The sequence below is a fragment of the Coregonus clupeaformis genome, unplaced genomic scaffold, assembly GCF_020615455.1.
Source record: "Coregonus clupeaformis isolate EN_2021a unplaced genomic scaffold, ASM2061545v1 scaf0002, whole genome shotgun sequence".
NCBI lineage: Eukaryota > Metazoa > Chordata > Actinopteri > Salmoniformes > Salmonidae > Coregonus > Coregonus clupeaformis.
Window position 1 is genome coordinate 2148146 of NW_025533457.1, and position 19355 is coordinate 2167500.

Sequence of the window (19355 nt, forward strand, 5' to 3'; positions counted from 1 at the left end):
ATGTATATATGTATATGCAAGAGAGGATGTGCAAATGGAGATACTGGGGTACAAATGAGCAAAATAAATAACAATATGGGGATGAGGTAGTTGAGTGGGCTAATTTCAGAAGGGCTGTGTACAGGTGCAGTGATCGGTAAGGTGCTCAGACAACTGATGCTTAAAGTTAGTGAGGGAGATAAGAGTCTCCAGTTTCAGAGATTTTTGCAGTTTGTTCCAGTCATTGGCAGCAGAGAACTGGAAGGAATGGCGGCCGAAGGAGGTGTTGGCTTTGGGAATGACCAGTGAGATATACTACGGGTGGGTGTTGCTATGGTGACCAATGAGCTAAGATAAGGCGGAGATTTGCCTAGTAGTGATTTATAGATGGCCTGGAGCCAGTGGGTTTGGCGACGAATATGTAGTGAGGACCAGCCAACAAGAGCGTACAGGTCACAGTGGTGGGTAGTATATGGGGCTTTGGTGACAAAACGGATGGCACTGTGATAGACTACATCCAATTTGCTGAGTAGAGTGTTGGAGGCTATTTTGTAAATGACGTCGCCAAAGTCAAGGATCGGTAGGACAGTCAGTTTTACGAGGGCATGTTTGGCAGCATGAGTGAAGAAGGCTTTGTTGCGAAATAGGAAGCCGATTCTAGATTTAACTTTGGATTGGAGATGCTTAATGTGAGTCTGGAAGGAGAGTTTACAGTCTAACCAGACACCTAGGTATTTGTAGTTGTCCACATACTCTAGGTCAGACCCGTCGAGAGTAGTGATTCTAGTCGGGTGGGCGGGTGCCAGCAGTGTTCGATTGAAGAGCATGCATTTAGTGTTACTAGTGTTTAAGAGCAGTTGGAGGCTACTGAAGGAGTGTTGTATGGCATTGAAGCTCGTTTGGAGATTTGTTAACACAGTGTCCAATGAAGGGCCAGATGTATACAAAATGGTGTCGTCTGTGTAGAGGTGGATCTGAGAGTCACCAGCAGCAAGAGCGACATCATTAATATACACAGAGAATAGAGTCGGCCCAACCCTGTGGCACCCCCATAGTGACTGCCATAGGTCCAGACAACAGGCCCTCCGATTTGACACATTGAACTCTATCTGAGAAGTAGTTGGTGAACCAGGCGAGGCAGTCATTTGAGAAACCAAGGCTATTTAGTCTGCCAATAAGAATGCGGTGATTGACAGAGTCGAAAGCCTTGGCCAGGTCGATGAAGACGGCTGCACAGTACTGTCTATTATCGATCGCGGTTATAATATCGTTTAGGACCTTGAGCGTGGCTGAGGTGCACCCATGACCAGCTCGGAAACCGGATTGCGTAGCGGAGAAGGTACGGTGGGATTCGAAATGGTCGGTGATCTGTTTGTTAACTTGGCTTTCAAAAACTTTCAAAAGGCAGGGCAGGATGGATATAGGTCAAATCAAATCAAATTGTATTGGCCACATGCGCCGAATACAACAGGTGCAGACATTACAGTGAAATGCTTACTTACAGCCCTTAACCAACAGTGCATTTATTTTTAACAAAAAAGTAAAAATAAAACAACAACAAAAAAAGTGTTGAGAAAAAAAGAGCAGAAGTAAAATAAAATAACAGTAGGGAGGCTACAGTGGGGAAAAAAAGTATTTAGTCAGCCACCAATTGTGCAAGTTCTCCCACTTAAAAAGATGAGAGAGGCCTGTAATTTTCATCATAGGTACACGTCAACTATGACAGACAAAATGAGAGAAAAAAATCCAGAAAATCACATTGTAGGATTCTTTATGAATTTATTTGCAAATTATGGTTGAAAATAAGTATTTGGTCAATAACAAAAGTTTCTCAATACTTTGTTATATACCCTTTGTTGGCAATGACACAGGTCAAACGTTTTCTGTAAGTCTTCACAAGGTTTTCACACACTGTTGCTGGTATTTTGGCCCATTCCTCCATGCAGATCTCCTCTAGAGCAGTGATGTTTTGGGGCTGTCGCTGGGCAACACGGACTTTCAACTCCCTCCAAAGATTTTCTATGGGGTTGAGATCTGGAGACTGGCTAGGCCACTCCAGGACCTTGAAATGCTTCTTACGAAGCCACTCCTTCGTTGCCCGGGCGGTGTGTTTGGGATCATTGTCATGCTGAAAGACCCAGCCACGTTTCATCTTCAATGCCCTTGCTGATGGAAGGAGGTTCTCACTCAAAATCTCACGATACATGGCCCCATTCATTCTTTCCTTTACACGGATCAGTCGTCCTGGTCCCTTTGCAGAAAAACAGCCCCAAAGCATGATGTTTCCACCCCCATGCTTCACAGTAGGTATGGTGTTCTTTGGATGCAACTCAGCATTCTTTGTCCTCCAAACACGACGAGTTGAGTTTTTACCAAAAAGTTCTATTTTGGTTTCGTCTGACCATATGACATTCTCCCAATCCTCTTCTGGATCATCCAAATGCACTCTAGCAAACTTCAGACGGGCCTGGACATGTACTGGCTTAAGCAGGGGGACACGTCTGGCACTGCAGAATTTGAGTCCCTCGCGGCGTAGTGTGTTACTGATGGTAGGCTTTGTTACTTTGGTCCCAGCTCTCTGCAGGTCATTCACTAGGTCCCCCTGTGTGGTTCTGGGATTTTTGCTCACCGTTCTTGTGATCATTTTGACCCCACGGGTTGAGATCTTGCGTGGAGCCCCAGATCGAGGGAGAATATCAGTGGTCTTGTATGTCTTCCATTTCCTAATAATTGCTCCCACAGTTGATTTCTTCAAACCAAGCTGCTTACCTATTGAAGATTCAGTCTTCCCAGCCTGGTGCAGGTCTACAATTTTGTTTCTGGTGTCCTTTGACAGCTCTTTGGTCTTAGCCATAGTGGAGTGTGGAGTGTGAATGTTTGAGGTTGTGGACAGGTGTCTTTTATACTGATAACAAGTTCAAACAGGTGCCATTAATACAGGTAACGAGTGGAGGACAGAGGAGCCTCTTAAAGAAGAAGTTACAGGTCTGTGAGAGCCAGAAATCTTGCTTGTTTGTAGGTGACCAAATACTTATTTTCCACCATAATTTGCATATAAATTCATAAAAAATCCTACAATGTGATTTTCTGGAATTTTTTTCCTCAATTTGTCTGTCATAGTTGACGTGTACCTATGATGAAAATTACAGGCCTCTCTCATCTTTTTAAGTGGGAGAACTTGCACAATTGGTGGCTGACTAAATACTTTTTTCCCCCACTGTATATATATACAGGAGGGTACCGGTGCAGAGTCAATGTGCGGGGGCACCGGCTAGTTGAGGTAGTTGAAGTAATATCTACATGTGGGCAGAGTTAAAGTGACTATGCATAAATAATTAACAGAGTAGCAGCAGGGTAAAAGGATGGGGTGGGGGGGCAGCAGGCGGTGTCAGAGAGAACAGTCTATGACTAGGGTGGCTGGAGTCTGACAATTTTGAGGGCTTTCCTCTGACACCGCCTGGTATAGAGGTCCTGGATGGCAGGAAGCTTGGCCCCAGTGATGTACTGGGCTTTACGCACTACCCTCTGTAGTGCCTTGCGGTCGGAGGCCAAGCAGTTGCCATACCAGGCGGTGATGCAACCAGTCAGGATGCTCTCGATGGTGCAGCTGTAGAATTTTTTGAGGATCTGAGGACCCATGCCAAATCTTTTTAGTCTCCTGAGGGGGAATAGGCTTTGTCGTGCCCTCTTCACGACTGTCTTGGTGTGTTTGGACCATGATAGTTCGTTGGTGATGTGGACACCATGGAACTTGAAGCTCTCAACCTGTTCCACTACAGCCCCGTCGATGAGAATGGGGGCGTGCTCAGTCCTCTTTTTTTTCCTGTAGTCCACAATCATCTCCTTTGTCTTGGTCACGTTGAGGGAGAGGTTGTTGTCCTGGCACCACACGGCCAGGTCTCTGACCTCCTCCCTATAGGCTGTCTCATTGTTGTCGGTGATCAGGCCTACCACTGTTGTGTCGTCGGCAAACTGAACCTGTCACATCCTGTCTCTTTCTACCTTAACCTGTCATATCCTGGCCCTACCTACCTTAACCTGTCCTGTCCCAACCTATCATAACCTGTCATAACCTGTCTCTCCTGTCTCTCCTGTCATAACCTGTCTCTCCTGTCATAACCTGTCTCTCCTGTCTATCCTGTCTATCCTGTTTGTGCAAATATGGGTTGGCAGGACCGGTGGTTAGTAGACCGGCGACGTCGAGCGCCGGAGGGAGAGGGGGGAGATGGAAGGGAGGGAGGGAGTTGGAGGGGAGGAGGGAGGGAGGGAGATGAGGGGAGGGAGGGATATGGAGGGAGGGAGGAGGGGAGATGGAGGGAGGGAGATGGAGGGAGGGAGGAGGGGAGGGAGGGGAGGGGAGGAGGGAGGAGGGGAGGGAGGGAGCAGGAGTAGGCGTGCCAGACTGTGACGATCATGGAATTCTGGATGACTGTAATTGGCCAAATGACCGCGGTCACCGTTATAACTGTTAGATTATCAACAACAATTCAAAAAAAATAAAAAATTGTTGCACATTTTCTCCTAACTAGCCCTGGTGTAGTATGTTATAATGCTCCAAACCAAAGACGTTCTAGAACCTCAGGATGTTCCCATTTTAAATGATTGTTTTGTTGCTCCATATCTCCATCAGACAGCTGTAAAAAGGCTGTTGCCGGTAAACGTCTTAAACATCCTGTCACCCTAAGCACCAATTAGACAGCAGACACTTTCCTCACTTTCCTCCAGATAATGACACCCTGTGTCTGAAATGGCACCCCTGTTCCCTATATAGTGCACTACTTTAGACCAGAGAATGGCACCCTATTCCCTATATAGTGCACTACTTTAGACCAGAGAATGGAACCCTATTCCCTATGTAGTGCACTACTTTAGACCAGAGAATGGCACCCTATTCCCTATATAGTGCACTACTTTAGACCAGAGAATGGCACCCTATTCCCTATATAGTGTACTACTTTAGACCAGAGAATGGCACCCTATTCCCTATATAGTGCACTACTTTAGACCAGAGAATGGCACCCCTGTTCCCTATATAGTGCACTACTTTAGACCAGAGAATGGAACCCTATTCCCTATGTAGTGCACTACTTTAGACCAGAGAATGGCACCCTATTCCCTATATAGTGCACTACTTTAGACCAGAGAATGGAACCCTATTCCCTATGTAGTGCACTACTTTAGACCAGGGAATGGCACCCTATTCCCTATGTAGTGCACTACTTTAGACCAGAGAATGGAACCCTATTCCCTATGTAGTGCACTACTTTAGACCAGAGAATGGCACCCCTGTTCCCTATATAGTGCACTACTTTTGGCCAGAGCTCTGGTCATTTGGGACTCGTCCACTCTTCACCTCGTCCAGATAACGGTGTCAGATATCAGCAGCCAGTCAAGGTAGAGCAGGAAACAATGGAGTGATGGATGTTTTCATTGGAGGAATATATATTTTTTCAGGTGAATCCACTTACTCCTAATGTAAATCAGTCTTTATGATGATGACTCAAGATGGGCAGGAAATTATCTTTCAATGGCACTACTTTTGATAAACACATCAATGTTTCTTCTTATTGGTGTCCTTTTAGTAGTGGTTTCTTTGCAGCGATTTGACCATGAAGGCCTGATTAACACAGTCTCCTCTGAACAGTTGATGTTGAGATGTGTCTGTGACTTGAACTCTGTGAAGCATTTATTGGGGCTGCAATTTCTGAGGATGGTAACTCTAATAAACGTATCCTCTGCAGCAGAGGTAACTCTGGGTCTTCCATTCCTGTCGCGGTCCTCATGAGAGCCAGTTTCATCATAGCGCTTGATGGTTTTTGCGACTGCACTTGAAAAAACGTTCAAAGTTGTTGAAATGTTCCATATTGACTGACCTTCATGTCTTAAAGTAATGATGGACTGTTGTTTCTCTTTGCTTATTTGAGCTGTTCTTGCCATAATATGGACTTGGTCTTTTACCAAATAGGGCTATCTTTTGTATACCCTACCTTGTCACAACACAACTGATTGGCTCAAACGCATTAACGAGGAAAGAAATTCCTCAAGTTAACTTTTAACAAGGCACACCTGTTAATTGAAATGCATTGCAGGTGACTACCTCATGAAGCTGGTTGAGAGAATGCCAAGAGTGTGCAAAGCTGTCATCAAGGCAAAGGGTGGCTATTTGAAGAATCTCAAATATAAAATATATTTTGATTTATTTAACACTTTTTTTGGTTACTACATGATTCCATGTGTGTTATTTCATAGTTTTGAATGAGTAGGTGGGTCCAAACTTTTGACTGGTACTTTATAGTGCTGTTAGTCTATATGGTTAATGTTAGCTGCATAGTGCTGTTAGTCTATAGGGTTAATGTTAGCTGCATAGTGCTGTTAGTCTATAGGGTTAATGTTAGCTGCATAGTGCTGTTAGTCTATAGGGTTAATGTTAGCTGCATAGTGCTGTTAGTCTATAGGGTTAATGTTAGCTGCATAGTGCTGTTAGTCTATAGGGTTAATGTTAGCTGCATAGTGCTGTTAGTCCATAGGTGGAAATAAATGGGCACTATACGCCCAGACACACACACACACACACACACACACACACACACACACACACACACACACACACACACACACACACACACACACACACACACACTATGTACACACACACACACACACACACACACACACACTATGTACACACACTATGGGTCCAGGGAGAGGACCTGTCAATATGTGAGGCTCAGAACTAATGTGCTGACCATGTGATCAGATCTGGCGGTGGATCAGGGAGAGGAGAGGTGCCCTTGGGGGTGAAAGCACGAAACGATAATGACTTTCCCATTAGTGAGAAGATTGAAACGCTGTGTTAATCTTCCCATACAGTAGCATGATAATGGACAAAAATGGACAGTCATTAAGCTACATTTCTATTGGAGTCATTTACTTAGACTTCCAGCACCCAGTCAAGATGCTACATCATTTTCAGTAACACCCTGTTGTCCTTATACCGTCATCAGCCTGTTGTCGTCATATCGTCATCAGCCTGTTGTCGTTGTACCGTCATCAGCCTGTTGTCGTCGTACTGTCATCAGCCTGTTGTCCTTATACCGTCATCAGCCTGTTGTCGTCGTACCGTCATCAGCCTGTTGTCGTCGTACCGTCATCAGCCTGTTGTCGTCGTACCGTCATCAGCCTGTTGTCGTCGTACCGTCATCAGCCTGTTGTCGTCGTACCGTCATCAGCCTGTTGTCGTCGAACCGTCATCAGCCTGTTGTCGTCGTACCGTCATCAGCCTGTTGTCGTCGTACCGTCATCAGCCTGTTGTCGTCGTACCGTCATCAGCCTGTTGTCGTCGTACTGTCATCAGCCTGTTGTCCTTATACCGTCATCAGCCTGTTGTCGTCGTACCGTCATCAGCCTGTTGTCGTCGTACCGTCATCAGCCTGTTGTCGTCGTACCGTCATCAGCCTGTTGTCGTCGTACCGTCATCAGCCTGTTGTCGTCGTACCGTCATCAGCCTGTTGTCGTCGTACCGTCATCAGCCTGTTGTCGCCGAACCGTCATCAGCCTGTTGTCGTCGTACCGTCATCAGCCTGTTGTCCTCATACCGTCATCAGCCTGTTGTCCTCATACCGTCATCAGCCTGTTGTCGTCGTACCGTCATCAGCCTGTTGTCGTCGTACCGTCATCAGCCTGTTGTCGTCGTACCGTCATCAGCCTGTTGTCGTCGAACCGTCATCAGCCTGTTGTCGTCGTACCGTCATCAGCCTGTTGTCCTCATACCGTCATCAGCCTGTTGTCCTCGTACCGTCATCAGCCTGTTGTCCTCGTACCGTCATCAGCCTGTTGTCGTCGTACCGTCATCAGCCTGTTGTCGTCGTACCGTCATCAGCCTGTTGTCGTCATACTGGGTGCTTCCAAACGGCCCCCTATTCCCTATATAGTGCACTACTTTTGACCAGGGACCTGCACTATGTAGGAAATAGGGGATCATTTGGGACGCACTCATTAGAAACCTTCTTTGAGGGGTAAATGCAGGCGCATGACTTCTGCGCTTCCCCTTCATTTGCATAATGGCGGATAGTCAATATAAACTGTCTCTAACCAGAATAGAAAGAGGAGTGGGAGGGCCCCGGTGCACAACTGAGCAAGAGGACAAATACATTAGGGTCTAGTTTGAGAAACAGACACCTCACAGGTCCTCAACTGGCAGCTTCATTATATAGTACCCGCAAAACACCAGTCTCAACGTCAACAGTGAAGAGGCGACTCCGGGATGCTGACCTTCAAGGCAGAGTTGCAAAGAAAAAGCCATATATCAGACTGCCCATCTTAATCTTTTCTTTTTATTGGCCAGTCTGAGATATGGCTTTTTATTTGCAATGCTGTTCTGTGAAGGGAGTAGTACACAGTGTTGTACGAGATCTTCAGTTTCTTGGCAATTTCTTGCATAGAATAGCCTTAATTTCTCAGAACAAGAATAGACTGACGAGTTTCAGAAGAAAGTTATTTGTTTCTGGCCATTTTGAGCCTGTAATTGAACCCACAATTGCTGATGCTTCAGATACTCAACTAGTCTCAAGAAGGCCAGTTTTATTGCTTCTTTAATCAGCACAACAGTTTTCAGCTGTGCTAACATAATTGCAAAAGGGTTTTCTAATGATCAATTAGCATTTTAAAATGATAAACAGGACTGATGGTTGCTGATAATGGGCGTCTGTACGCCTATGTAGATATTCCATAAAAAATCAGCAGTTTCCAGCTACAATAGCCATTTACAACATTAACAATGTCTACACTGTAATTCTGATCAATTTGATGTTATTTTAATGGACAAAAAAATTGTATTTCTTTCAAAAACAAGGACATTTCTAAGTGACCCCAACCTTTTGAACGGTAGTGTGTAGATATAGAAATAGTGACACGAGGAATAAATACACAGTGAATAACAATGAGTAAAAATAACTTGGCTACATACAGGAAGTACCAGTACTGAGTTGATGTGCAGGGGTACCAGGTAATAACATGGCTATATACAGGGAGTACCAGGTGATAACATGGCTATATACAGGGAGTACCAGTACCGAGTCGATGTGCAGGGGTACGAGGTAATTGAGGTAGCTATGTACCAGTGGCGGTCAGTGCCGTTTATGATGAGGGAGGACAATGAGCATGGCCTTATTTCTATTACAGCATATTGGTTGACTTTCATTAATATTCCATTCACCCAGTTCAATGTAACATCGATAGGTTTAGGCTACTACATGATAGGGAAAATGTTCCCTATACCCATCATGAGGTTGCTACAACCTAGACTATGAATGAAGGTTTACAACGTACAGTTGAAGTCGGAAGTTTACATACACTTAGGTTGGAGTCATTAAAACTCGTTTTTTCAACCACAATTTCTTGTTAACAAACTAAAGTTTTGGCAAGTCGGTTAGGATATCTACTTTGTGCATGACACAAGTAATTTTTCCAACAATTGTTTACAGACAGATTATTTCACTTATAATTCACTGTATCACAATTCCAGTGGGTCAGAAGCTTACATACACTAAGTTGACTGTGCCTTTAAACAGCTTGGAAAATTCCAGAAAACGATGTCATGGCTTTAGAAGCTTCTGCTAGGCTAATTGACATCATTTGAGTCAATTGGAGGTGTACCTGTGGATGTATTTCAAGGCCTACCTTCAAACTCAGTGCCTCTTTGCTTGACATCATGGGAAAATCAAAAGAATTCAGCAAAAACCTCAGAAATAAAACTGTAGACCTACACAAGTCTGGTTCATCCTTGGGAGCAATTTTCAAACACCTGAAGGTACCACGTTCATCTGTACAAACAATAATACGCAAGTATAAACACCATGGGACCATGTAGCTGTCATACCGCTCAGGAAGGAGACGCGTTCTGTCTCCTAGAGATGAACGTACTTTGGTGCGAAAAGTGCAAATAAATCCCAGAACAACAGCAAAGGACCTAGTGAAGATGCTGTAGGAAAAAGGTACAAAAGTATCTATATCCACAGTAAAACGAGTCCTATATTGACATAACCTGAAAGGCTGCTCAGCAAGGAAGAAGCCACTGCTCCAAAACCGCCATAAGAAAGCCAGACTACGGTTTGCAACTGTACATGGGGACAAAGATCGTACTTTTTTGAGAAATGTCCTCTGGTCTGATGAAACAAAAATAGAACTGTTTGGCCATAATGACCATAGTTATGTTTGGAGGAAAAAGGGGGATTCTTGCAAGCCGAAGAACACCATCCCAACCGTGAAGCACAGCGGTGTCAGCATCATGCTGTGGGGGTGCTTTGCTGCAGGAGGGACTGGTGCACTTCACAAAAAAAATGGCATCATGAGGAAGGAAAATCATGTGGATATATTGAAGCAACATCTCAAGACATCAGTCAGGAAGTTAAAGCTTGGTCGCAAATGGGTCTTCCAAATGGACAATGACCCCAAGCATATTTCCAAAGTTGTGGCAAAATGGCTCAAGGACAACAAAGTCAAGGTATTGGAGTGGCCATCACAAAGCCCTGACCTCAAACCTATAGAACATTTGTGGGCAGAACTGAAAAAGCGTGTGCAAGCAAGGAGGCCTACAAACCTGACTCAGTTACACCAGCTCTGTCAGGAGGAATGGGCCAAAATTCACCCAACTTATTGTGGGAAGCTTGTGGAAGGCTACCCGAAACGTTTGACCTAAGTAAAAAAATTTAAAGGCAATGCTACCAAATACTAATTGAGTGTATGTAAATGTCTGACCCACTGGGAATGTGATGAAAGAAATAAAAGCTGAAATAAATCATTCTCTCTACTGTTATTCTGACATTTCACATTCTTAAAATAAAGTGGTGATCCTAACTGACCTAAGACAGGGACTTTAAATGTATAATGTATTTGGTTTAAATGTATTTGGCTAAGGTGTATGTAAACTTCCGACTTCAACTGTAGGTGCACACAGGAAGAGACAAATTTGAGGTGACAGACAGTGACACATTCAATACCGCCTTGCACACTCTTGCCTGCATCTAGCTGATCTAGGGTGTAATCATTAGTCCAACAGTTGCAAACGAGAGTTTCTATTGGACAAATTCAGGTATGTTGATCCCTGTTTCGTTCCGTTTGCTTCCGTTTAAGAAATGTTTTTCAACAGAATCGGCGGAATGAATACACACCTGATAAACACAGTTAACTTTAAATAATAATAATTGGTCATTTAGCAGACGCTCTTATCCAGAGCGACTTACAGGAGCAATTAGGGTTAAGTGCCTTGCTCAAGGGCACATCGACAGATTTTTCACCTAGTGGGCTCGGGGATTAGAACCAGCGACCTTTCGGTTACTGGCACAACGCTCTTAACCACTAAGCTACCTGCCGCCCAGGTACCTGCCGCCCAGGTACCTTTCATAGCAGCCACGTTGTATTCCTTCTCGCATCTATGCGCTCTTCTCACTTTTTCTCTTCGTTTGTGGACTTCAATGCACAACACATCAGCTTTATGTCACCAGGCTACACACAGCCTACATCATTGTCACCATATTAGCTAAAGTAACGTCATAGTCAGCATAGCTAATAGAACTAACGCGTTAGCAAACCCACTACAATCGTGCAGTAATGTTAGTGTACAGTCAGTAAGCAGTTTAGCAGTTACACCGGCGGGCCCCGGTGGCAATAAATTAGTAAAACTAAAAGCTTACCTTGACTTGGAAGAGTTCCAGTGTTGTGTTGGATATAGCCAGCTAGCTAACATAGCATCCATCTGTTTGAGCAGGGTGTTTGAGTAGGCTAAACTAGCTAGCTGCTAGTGACTATCTCTCTATCATTTTGGAATAAATTAATTTGTTCAAAACTGTTCAACTATTGTCTTTCTCTCTCTTTGAGTCAACTACTCACCACATTTTATGCACTGCAGTGCTAGCTAGCTGTAGCTTATGCTTTCAGTACTAGATTCATTCTCTGATCCTTTGATTGGGTGGACAACATGTCAGTTAATGCTGCAAGAGCTCTGATAGGTTGGAGGATGTCCTTCCGGAAGTTACTGTGTAAGTCTATGGAAGGGGGTGAGAACCATGAGCTTCCTAGGTTTTGTATTGAAGTCAATGTACCCAGAGGAGGACGGAAGCTAGCTGTCCTCCGGCTACACCATGGTGCTACCCTACAGAGTGCTGTTGAGGCTACTGTAGACCTTCATTGAAAAATAGTGTGATGTAATCAATTATTTGGTGACGTGAATATATTTAGTATAGTTTTATCTAAAAAGGAAACTTTTTAAAATGTTTAAATGTTTTATTTTTTATAAATGGTCCTCCCCTTCCTCCTCTGAGGAGCCTCCACTGCTATGTACATATAGGTAGGGGTAAAGTGACTAGACAACAGGATAGATAATAGACAGTAGCAGCAGTATACTGTAGGTAGGGGTAAAGTGACTAGACAACAGGATAGATAATAGACAGTAGCAGCAGTATACTGTAGGTAGGGGTAAAGTGACTAGACAACAGGATGGATAATAGACTGAGCTGTAGCAGAAGTGTGAAAGGGTGTGTGAGTGTTTCAGGTTTTCATATCACATGCACAGTGAAATGCCTTGCAAACACAAAATCCAACAACGCAATAATAGTCTGAATTGGTCTGTGGCATCATCTTACTGTAAGTCCCTCTGGATAAGAGCGTCTGCTAAATGACTAAAATGTAAATGTAAAGTCAGTATGCATGTGTGCCCATGTTATGTATGTTGTGGGTGTGTGTGTTTTTGTTGGTGTCAGTGTGTGTATGTGTGTGTGGGTAGAGTCGTGTGTGTGTGTGAGTGAGTGGGTAGAGTCCTGTGTGTGTGGGTAGAGTCCTGTGTGTGTGGGTAGAGTCCTGTGTGTGTGGGTAGAGTCCTGTGTGTGTGTGGGTAGAGTCCTGTGTGTGTGTGGGTAGAGTCCTGTGTGTGTGTGTGTGTGTGTGTGTGGGTAGAGTCCTGTGTGTGTGGGTAGAGTCCTGTGTGTGTGGGTAGAGTCCTGTGTGTGTGTGTGTGTGTGTGTGTGTGTGTGGGTAGAGTCCTGTGTGAGTGGGTAGAGTCCTGTGTGTGTGGGTAGAGTCCTGTGTGTGTGTTTGTGTTGGGGTGTCAGTGTGTGTGTGTGTGTGGGTAGAGTCCTGTGTGTGTGGGTAGAGTCCTGTGTTCGTGTTGGGGTGTCTGTGTGTGTGTGTGTGTGTGTGTGTGTGTGGGTAGAGTCCTGTGTGTGTGGGTAGAGTCCTGTGTGTGTGTGTGTTTGTGTTGGGGTGTCAGTGTGTGTGTGTGTGTGTGTGTGTGGGTAGAGTCCTGTGTGTGTGGGTAGAGTCCTGTGTGTGTGTGTGTGTGTTTGTGTTGGGGTGTCAGTGTGTGTGTGTGTGTGTGTGTGTGTGTGTGTGTGGGTAGAGTCCTGTGTGTGTGGGTAGAGTCCTGTGTGTGTGTTTGTGTTGGGGTGTCAGTGTGTGTGTGTGTGTGTGTGTGTGTGTGTTGGGTAGAGTCCTGTGTGTGTGGGTAGAGTCCTGTGTGTGTGTGTGTTTGTGTTGGGGTGTCATGTGTGTGTGTGTGTGTGTGTGTGTGTGTGTGGGTAGAGTCCTGTGTGTGTGGGTAGAGTCCTGTGTGTGTTTGTGTTGGGGTGTCAGTGTGTGTGTGTGTGTGTGGGTAGAGTCCTGTGTGTGTTTGTGTTGGGGTGTCAGTGTGTGTGTGTGTGTGTGGGTAGAGTCCTGTGTGAGTGGGTAGAGTCCTGTGTGTGTTTGTGTTGGGGTGTCAGTGTGTGTGTGTGTGTGTGTGTGGGTAGAGTCCTGTGTGAGTGGGTAGAGTCCTGTATGTGTGTGTGTTGGGGTGTCAGTGTGTGTGTGTGTGTGTGTGTGTGTGTGTGTGGGTAGAGTCCTGTTTGTGTTTGTGTTGGGGTGTCAGTGTGTGTGTGTGTGTGTGTGTGTGGGTAGAGTCCTGTGTGTGTGGGTAGAGTCCTGTGTGTGTTTGTGTTGGGGTGTCAGTGTGTGTGTGTGTGTGTGTGTGTGTGTGTGGGTAGAGTCCTGTGTGTGTGGGTAGAGTCCTGTGTGTGTGGGTAGAGTCCTGTGTGTGTGTGTGTGTGTTGGGGTGTCAGTGTATGTAGGTGTGAGTGTGTGTGCATAGAGTCAGTGCAAGAGTTAGTCCAAAACAATGCAGGTATATATCTATACTCAGCCTTGTCTCAGGGTAGTAGGTTGATATCCCTCTAATGGTATATATCTATACTCAGCCTTGTCTCAGGGTTGATATCCCTCTAATGGTATATATCTATACTCAGCCTTGTCTCAGGGTTGATATCCCTCTAATGGTATATATCTATACTCAGCCTTGTCTCAGGGTTGATATCCCTCTAATGGTATATATCTATACTCAGCCTTGTCTCAGGGTTGATATCCCTCTAATGGTATATATCTATACTCAGCCTTGTCTCAGGGTTGATATCCCTCTAATGGTATATATCTATACTCAGCCTTGTCTCAGGGTTGATATCCCTCTAATGGTATATATCTATACTCAGCCTTGTCTCAGGGTTGATATCCCTCTAATGGTATATATCTATACTCAGCCTTGTCTCAGGGTTGATATCCCTCTAATGGTATATATCTATACTCAGCCTTGTCTCAGGGTTGATATCCCTCTAATGGTATATATCTATACTCAGCCTTGTCTCAGGGTAGTAGGTTGATATCCCTCTAATGGTGTGGGGCTGTGCTTTAGCAAAGTGGGTGGGATTATATACAGTGTGTGCAAATGTAATACGTTATGGAGGTAAGGCAATAAATAGGCTATAGTGCAAAATAATTACAATGTAGTATTAACACTGGAATGATAGATGTGCAGAAGATGATGTGCAAATAGAGATACTGGGGTACAAATTAGCAAAATAAATAACAATATGGAGATGAGGTAGTTGGGTGGGCTAATTTCAGATGGGCTGTGTACAGGTGCAGTGATCGGTAAGGTGCTCTGACAACTGATGCTTAAAGTTAGTGAGGGAGATAAGATTCTCCAGCTTCAGAGATTTTTGCAGTTCGTTCCAGTCATTGGCAGCAGAGAACTGGAAGGAATGGCGGTCAAAGGAGGTGTTGGCTTTGGGGATGACCAGTGAGATATACCTGCTGGAGCGCATACTACGGGTGGGTGTTGCTATGGTGACCAATGAGCTAAGATAAGGCGGGGATATGCCTAGCAGTGATTTATAGATGACCTGGAACCAGTGGGTTTGGCGACTAATATGTAGTGAGGACCAGCCAACAAGAGCGTACAGGTCACAGTGGTGGGTAGTGTATGGGGCTTTGGTGACAAAATGGATGGCACTGTGATAGACTACATCCAATTTGCTGAGTAGAGTGTTGGAGGCTATTTTGTAAATGACATCGCCAAAGTCAAGGATCGGTAGGATAGTCAGTTTTACGAGGGCATGTTTGGCAGCATGAGTGAAGAAGGCTTTGTTTCGAAATAAGAAGCCAATTCTAGATTTAACTTTGGATTTGAGATGCGTAATGTGAGTCTGGAAGGAGAGTTTACGGTCTAACCAGACACCTAGGTATTTGTAGTTGTCCACATATTCTAAGTCAGACCCGCCGAGAGTAGTGATTCTAGTCGGGCGGGCGGGTGCAAGCAGCGTTCAATTGAAGAGCATGCATTTAGTTTTACTAGTGTTTAAGAGCAGTTGGAGGCTATGGAAGGAGTGTTGTATGGCATTGAAGCTCGTTTGGAGGTTTGTTAACACAGTGTCCAATGAAGGGCCAGATGTATACCAAATGGTGTCGTCTGCGTAGAGGTGGATCTGAGAGTCACCAGCAGCAAGAGCGACATCATTGATATACACAGAGAATAGAGTCAGCCCAACCCTGTGGCACCCCCATAGTGACTGCCATAGGTCCAGACAACAGGCCCTCCGATTTGACACATTGAACTCTATCTGAGAAGTAGTTGGTGAACCAGGCGAGGCAGTCATTTGAGAAACCAAGGCTATTTAGTCTGCCAATAAGAATGCAGTGAATGACAGAGTCGAAAGCCTTGGCCAGGTCGATGAAGACGGCTGCACAGTACTGTCTTTTATCGATTGCGGTTATAATATCGTTTAGGACCTTGAGCGTGGTTGAGGTGCACCCATGACCAGCTCGGAAACCAGATTGCATAGTGGAGAAGGTACGGTGGGATTCAAAATGGTCGGTGATCTGTTTTGTTAACTTGGCTTTCAAATACTTTCGAAAGGCAGGGCAGGATGGATATAGATCTGTAACAGTTTGGATCTTGAGTGTCACCCCCTTTGAAGAGGGGGATGACCGCGGCAGCTTTCCAATCTCTGGGGATCTCAGACGTTACGAAAGAGAGGTTGAACAGGCTAGTAATAGGGGTTGTGACAATTTCGGCGGCTAATTTTAGAAAGAAAGGGTCCAGATTGTCTATCCCAGCTGATTTGTAGGTGTCCAGATTTTGCAGCTCTTTCAGAACATCAGCTGTCTGAATTTGGGTGAAGGAGAAGTGGGGGGGCAAGAGTGTGCAAAGCTGTCATCAAGGCAAAGGGTGGCTATTTGACGAATCTGAAATACAGTGGGGAAAAAAAGTATTTAGTCAGCCACCAATTGTGCAAGTTCTCCCACTTAAAAAGATGAGAGAGGCCTGCAATTTTCATCATAGGTACACGTCAACTATGACAGACAAATTGAGATTTTTTTTCTCCAGAAAATCACATTGTATTTATTTGCAAATTATGGTGGAAAATAAATATTTGGTCACCTACAAACAAGCAAGATTTCTGGCTCTCACAGACCTGTAACTTCTTCTTTAAGAGGCTCCTCTGTCCTCCACTCGTTACCTGTATTAATGGCACCTGTTTGAACTTGTTATCAGTATAAAAGACACCTGTCCACAACCTCAAACAGTCACACTCCAAACTCCACTATGGCCAAGACCAAAGAGCTGTCAAAGGACAACAGAAACAAAATTGTAGACCTGCACCAGGCTGGGAAGACTGAATCTGCAATAGGTAAGCAGCTTGGTTTGAAGAAATCAACTGTGGGAGCAATTATTAGGAAATGGAAGACATACAAGACCACTGATAATCTCCCTCGATCTGGGGCTCCACGCAAGATCTCACCCCGTGGGGTCAAAATGATCACAAGAACGGTGAGCAAAAAATCCCAGAACCACACGGGGGGGACCTAGTGAATGACCTGCAGAGAGCTGGGACCAAAGTAACAAAGCCTACCATCAGTAACACACGATGCTGCCAGGGACTCAAATCCTGCAGTGCCAGACGTGTCCCCCTGCTTAAGCCAGTACATGTCCAGGCCCGTCTGAAGTTTGCTAGAGTGCATTTGGATGATCCAGAAGAGGATTGGGAGAATGTCATATGGTCAGATGAAACCAAAATATAACTTTTTGGTAAAAACTCAACTCGTCGTGTTTGGAGGACAAAGAATGCTGAGTTGCATCCAAAGAACACCATACCTACTGTGAAGCATGGGGGGTGGAAACATCATGCTTTGGGGCTGTTTTTCTGCAAAGGGACCAGGACTGACTGATCCGTGTAAAGGAAAGAATGAATGGGGCCATGTATCGTGAGATTTTTAGTGAAAACCTCCTTCCATCAGCAAGGGCATTGAAGATGAAACGTGGCTGGGTCTTTCAGCATGACAATGATCCCAAACACACCACCCGGGCAACGAAGGAGTGGCTTCGTAAGAAGCATTTCAAGGTCCTGGAGTGGCCTAGCCAGTCTCCAGATCTCAACCCCATAGAAAATCTTTGGAGGGAGTTGAAAGTCAGTGTTGCCCAGCGACAGCCCCAACACATCACTGCTCTAGAGGAGATCTGCATGAAGGAATGGGCCAAAATACCAGCAACAGTGTGTGAAAACCTTGTGAAGACTTACAGAAAACGTTTGACCTGTGTCATTGCCAACAAAGGGTATATAACAAAGTATTGAGAAACTTTTGTTATTGACCAAATACTTATTATCCACCATAATTTGCAAATAAATTCATAAAAAATCCTACAATATGATTTTCTGGATTTATTTTCTCCATTTTGTCTGTCATAGTTGACGTGTACCTATGATGAAAATTACAGGCCTCTCTCATCTTTTTAAGTGGGAGAACTTGCACAATTTGGTGGCTGACTAAATACTTTTTTCCCCCACTGTATAAAATATATTTTGATTTGTTTAACACTTTTATTTGGTTACTACATGATTCCATATGTGTTATTTTATAGTTTTGATGTCTTCACTATTATTCTACAATGTAGAAAATAGTAATTATGAAGAAAAACCCTTGAATGAATAGGTGTGTCCAAACTTTTGACTGGTAGTGTATGTGTCTGGGTGGATACCAGCGTGTGCGTCCTCGCCCAGAGAAATATAACTCATCTTTTCCCTGACTCCTCCCCCTCTATCTTTCCTCCAGATTGTCACTTCGTAACAGACTACTTTACGCGGACGCCTCGTAAGCTGAATGCATTCCGGTCCTTCGCCAGCGTGGAGCTGTTCCACTTCAGTGTTCCCGAAGACACGGTGGTTGCTGTGTGGAACCTCATCACCTTCAAGGAACAGGGAGGAACCTTCGGTGACAGCTGTCCCGACCGCAACGTCACCGTGTGAGTACATCTCACCCTTACCCTGACCCTTACCCTGACCCTGACCCTGACCCTGACCCTGACCCTTACCCTTACCCTGACCCTAACCCTGACCCTTACCCTTACCCTTCCTGACCCTTACCCTGACCCTGACCCTGACCCTGACCCTTACCCTGACCCTGACCCTGACCCTTACCCTTACCCTGACCCTGACCCTGACCCTGACCCTGACCCTTACCCTGACCCTGACCCTTACCCTGACCCTGACCCTGACCCTGACCCTTACCCTGACCCTGACCCTGACCCTTACCCTTACCCTGACCCTTACCCTTACCCTTACCCTTACCCTTACCTAACCCTAACCCTGACCCTAACCCTAACCCTGACATCTCACCCTAACCCTGACCCTTACCCTTACCCTAACCCTGACCCTTACCCTTACCCTAACCCTAACCCTGACCCTAACCCTAACCCTGACATCTCACCCTAACCCTGACCCTTACCCTTACCCTTACCCTGACCCTTACCCTAACCCTGACCCTTACCCTAACCCTGACCCTTACCCTTACCCTAACCCTGACCCTGACCCTGACCCTGACCCTAACCCTAACCTGACCCTTACCCTAACCCCTGACCCTTACCCTACCCTAACCCTGACCCTTACCCTAACCCTTACCCTAACCCTGACCCTTACCCCTGACCCTTACCCTGACCCTTACCTGACCCTTACCCTGACCCTGACCCTGACCCTTACCCTGACCCTGACCCTTACCCTGACCCTGACCCTGACCCTGACCCT

At 45.2% G+C, this 19355-nt stretch overlaps 1 protein-coding gene across 1 annotated transcript in view; it reads left to right on the forward strand.

The window, feature by feature from the left end:
• The window catches only part of LOC121587206 (post-GPI attachment to proteins factor 6-like), a 116585-nt gene that overhangs the window by 18671 nt on the left and 78559 nt on the right, over positions 1-19355 (forward strand). Inside the window, exon 2 of the mRNA XM_041904128.2 lies at positions 18388-18577. Coding sequence (XP_041760062.2) covers positions 18388-18577 — 190 coding nt within the window. The remainder of the gene's footprint in view (positions 1-18387; positions 18578-19355) is intronic.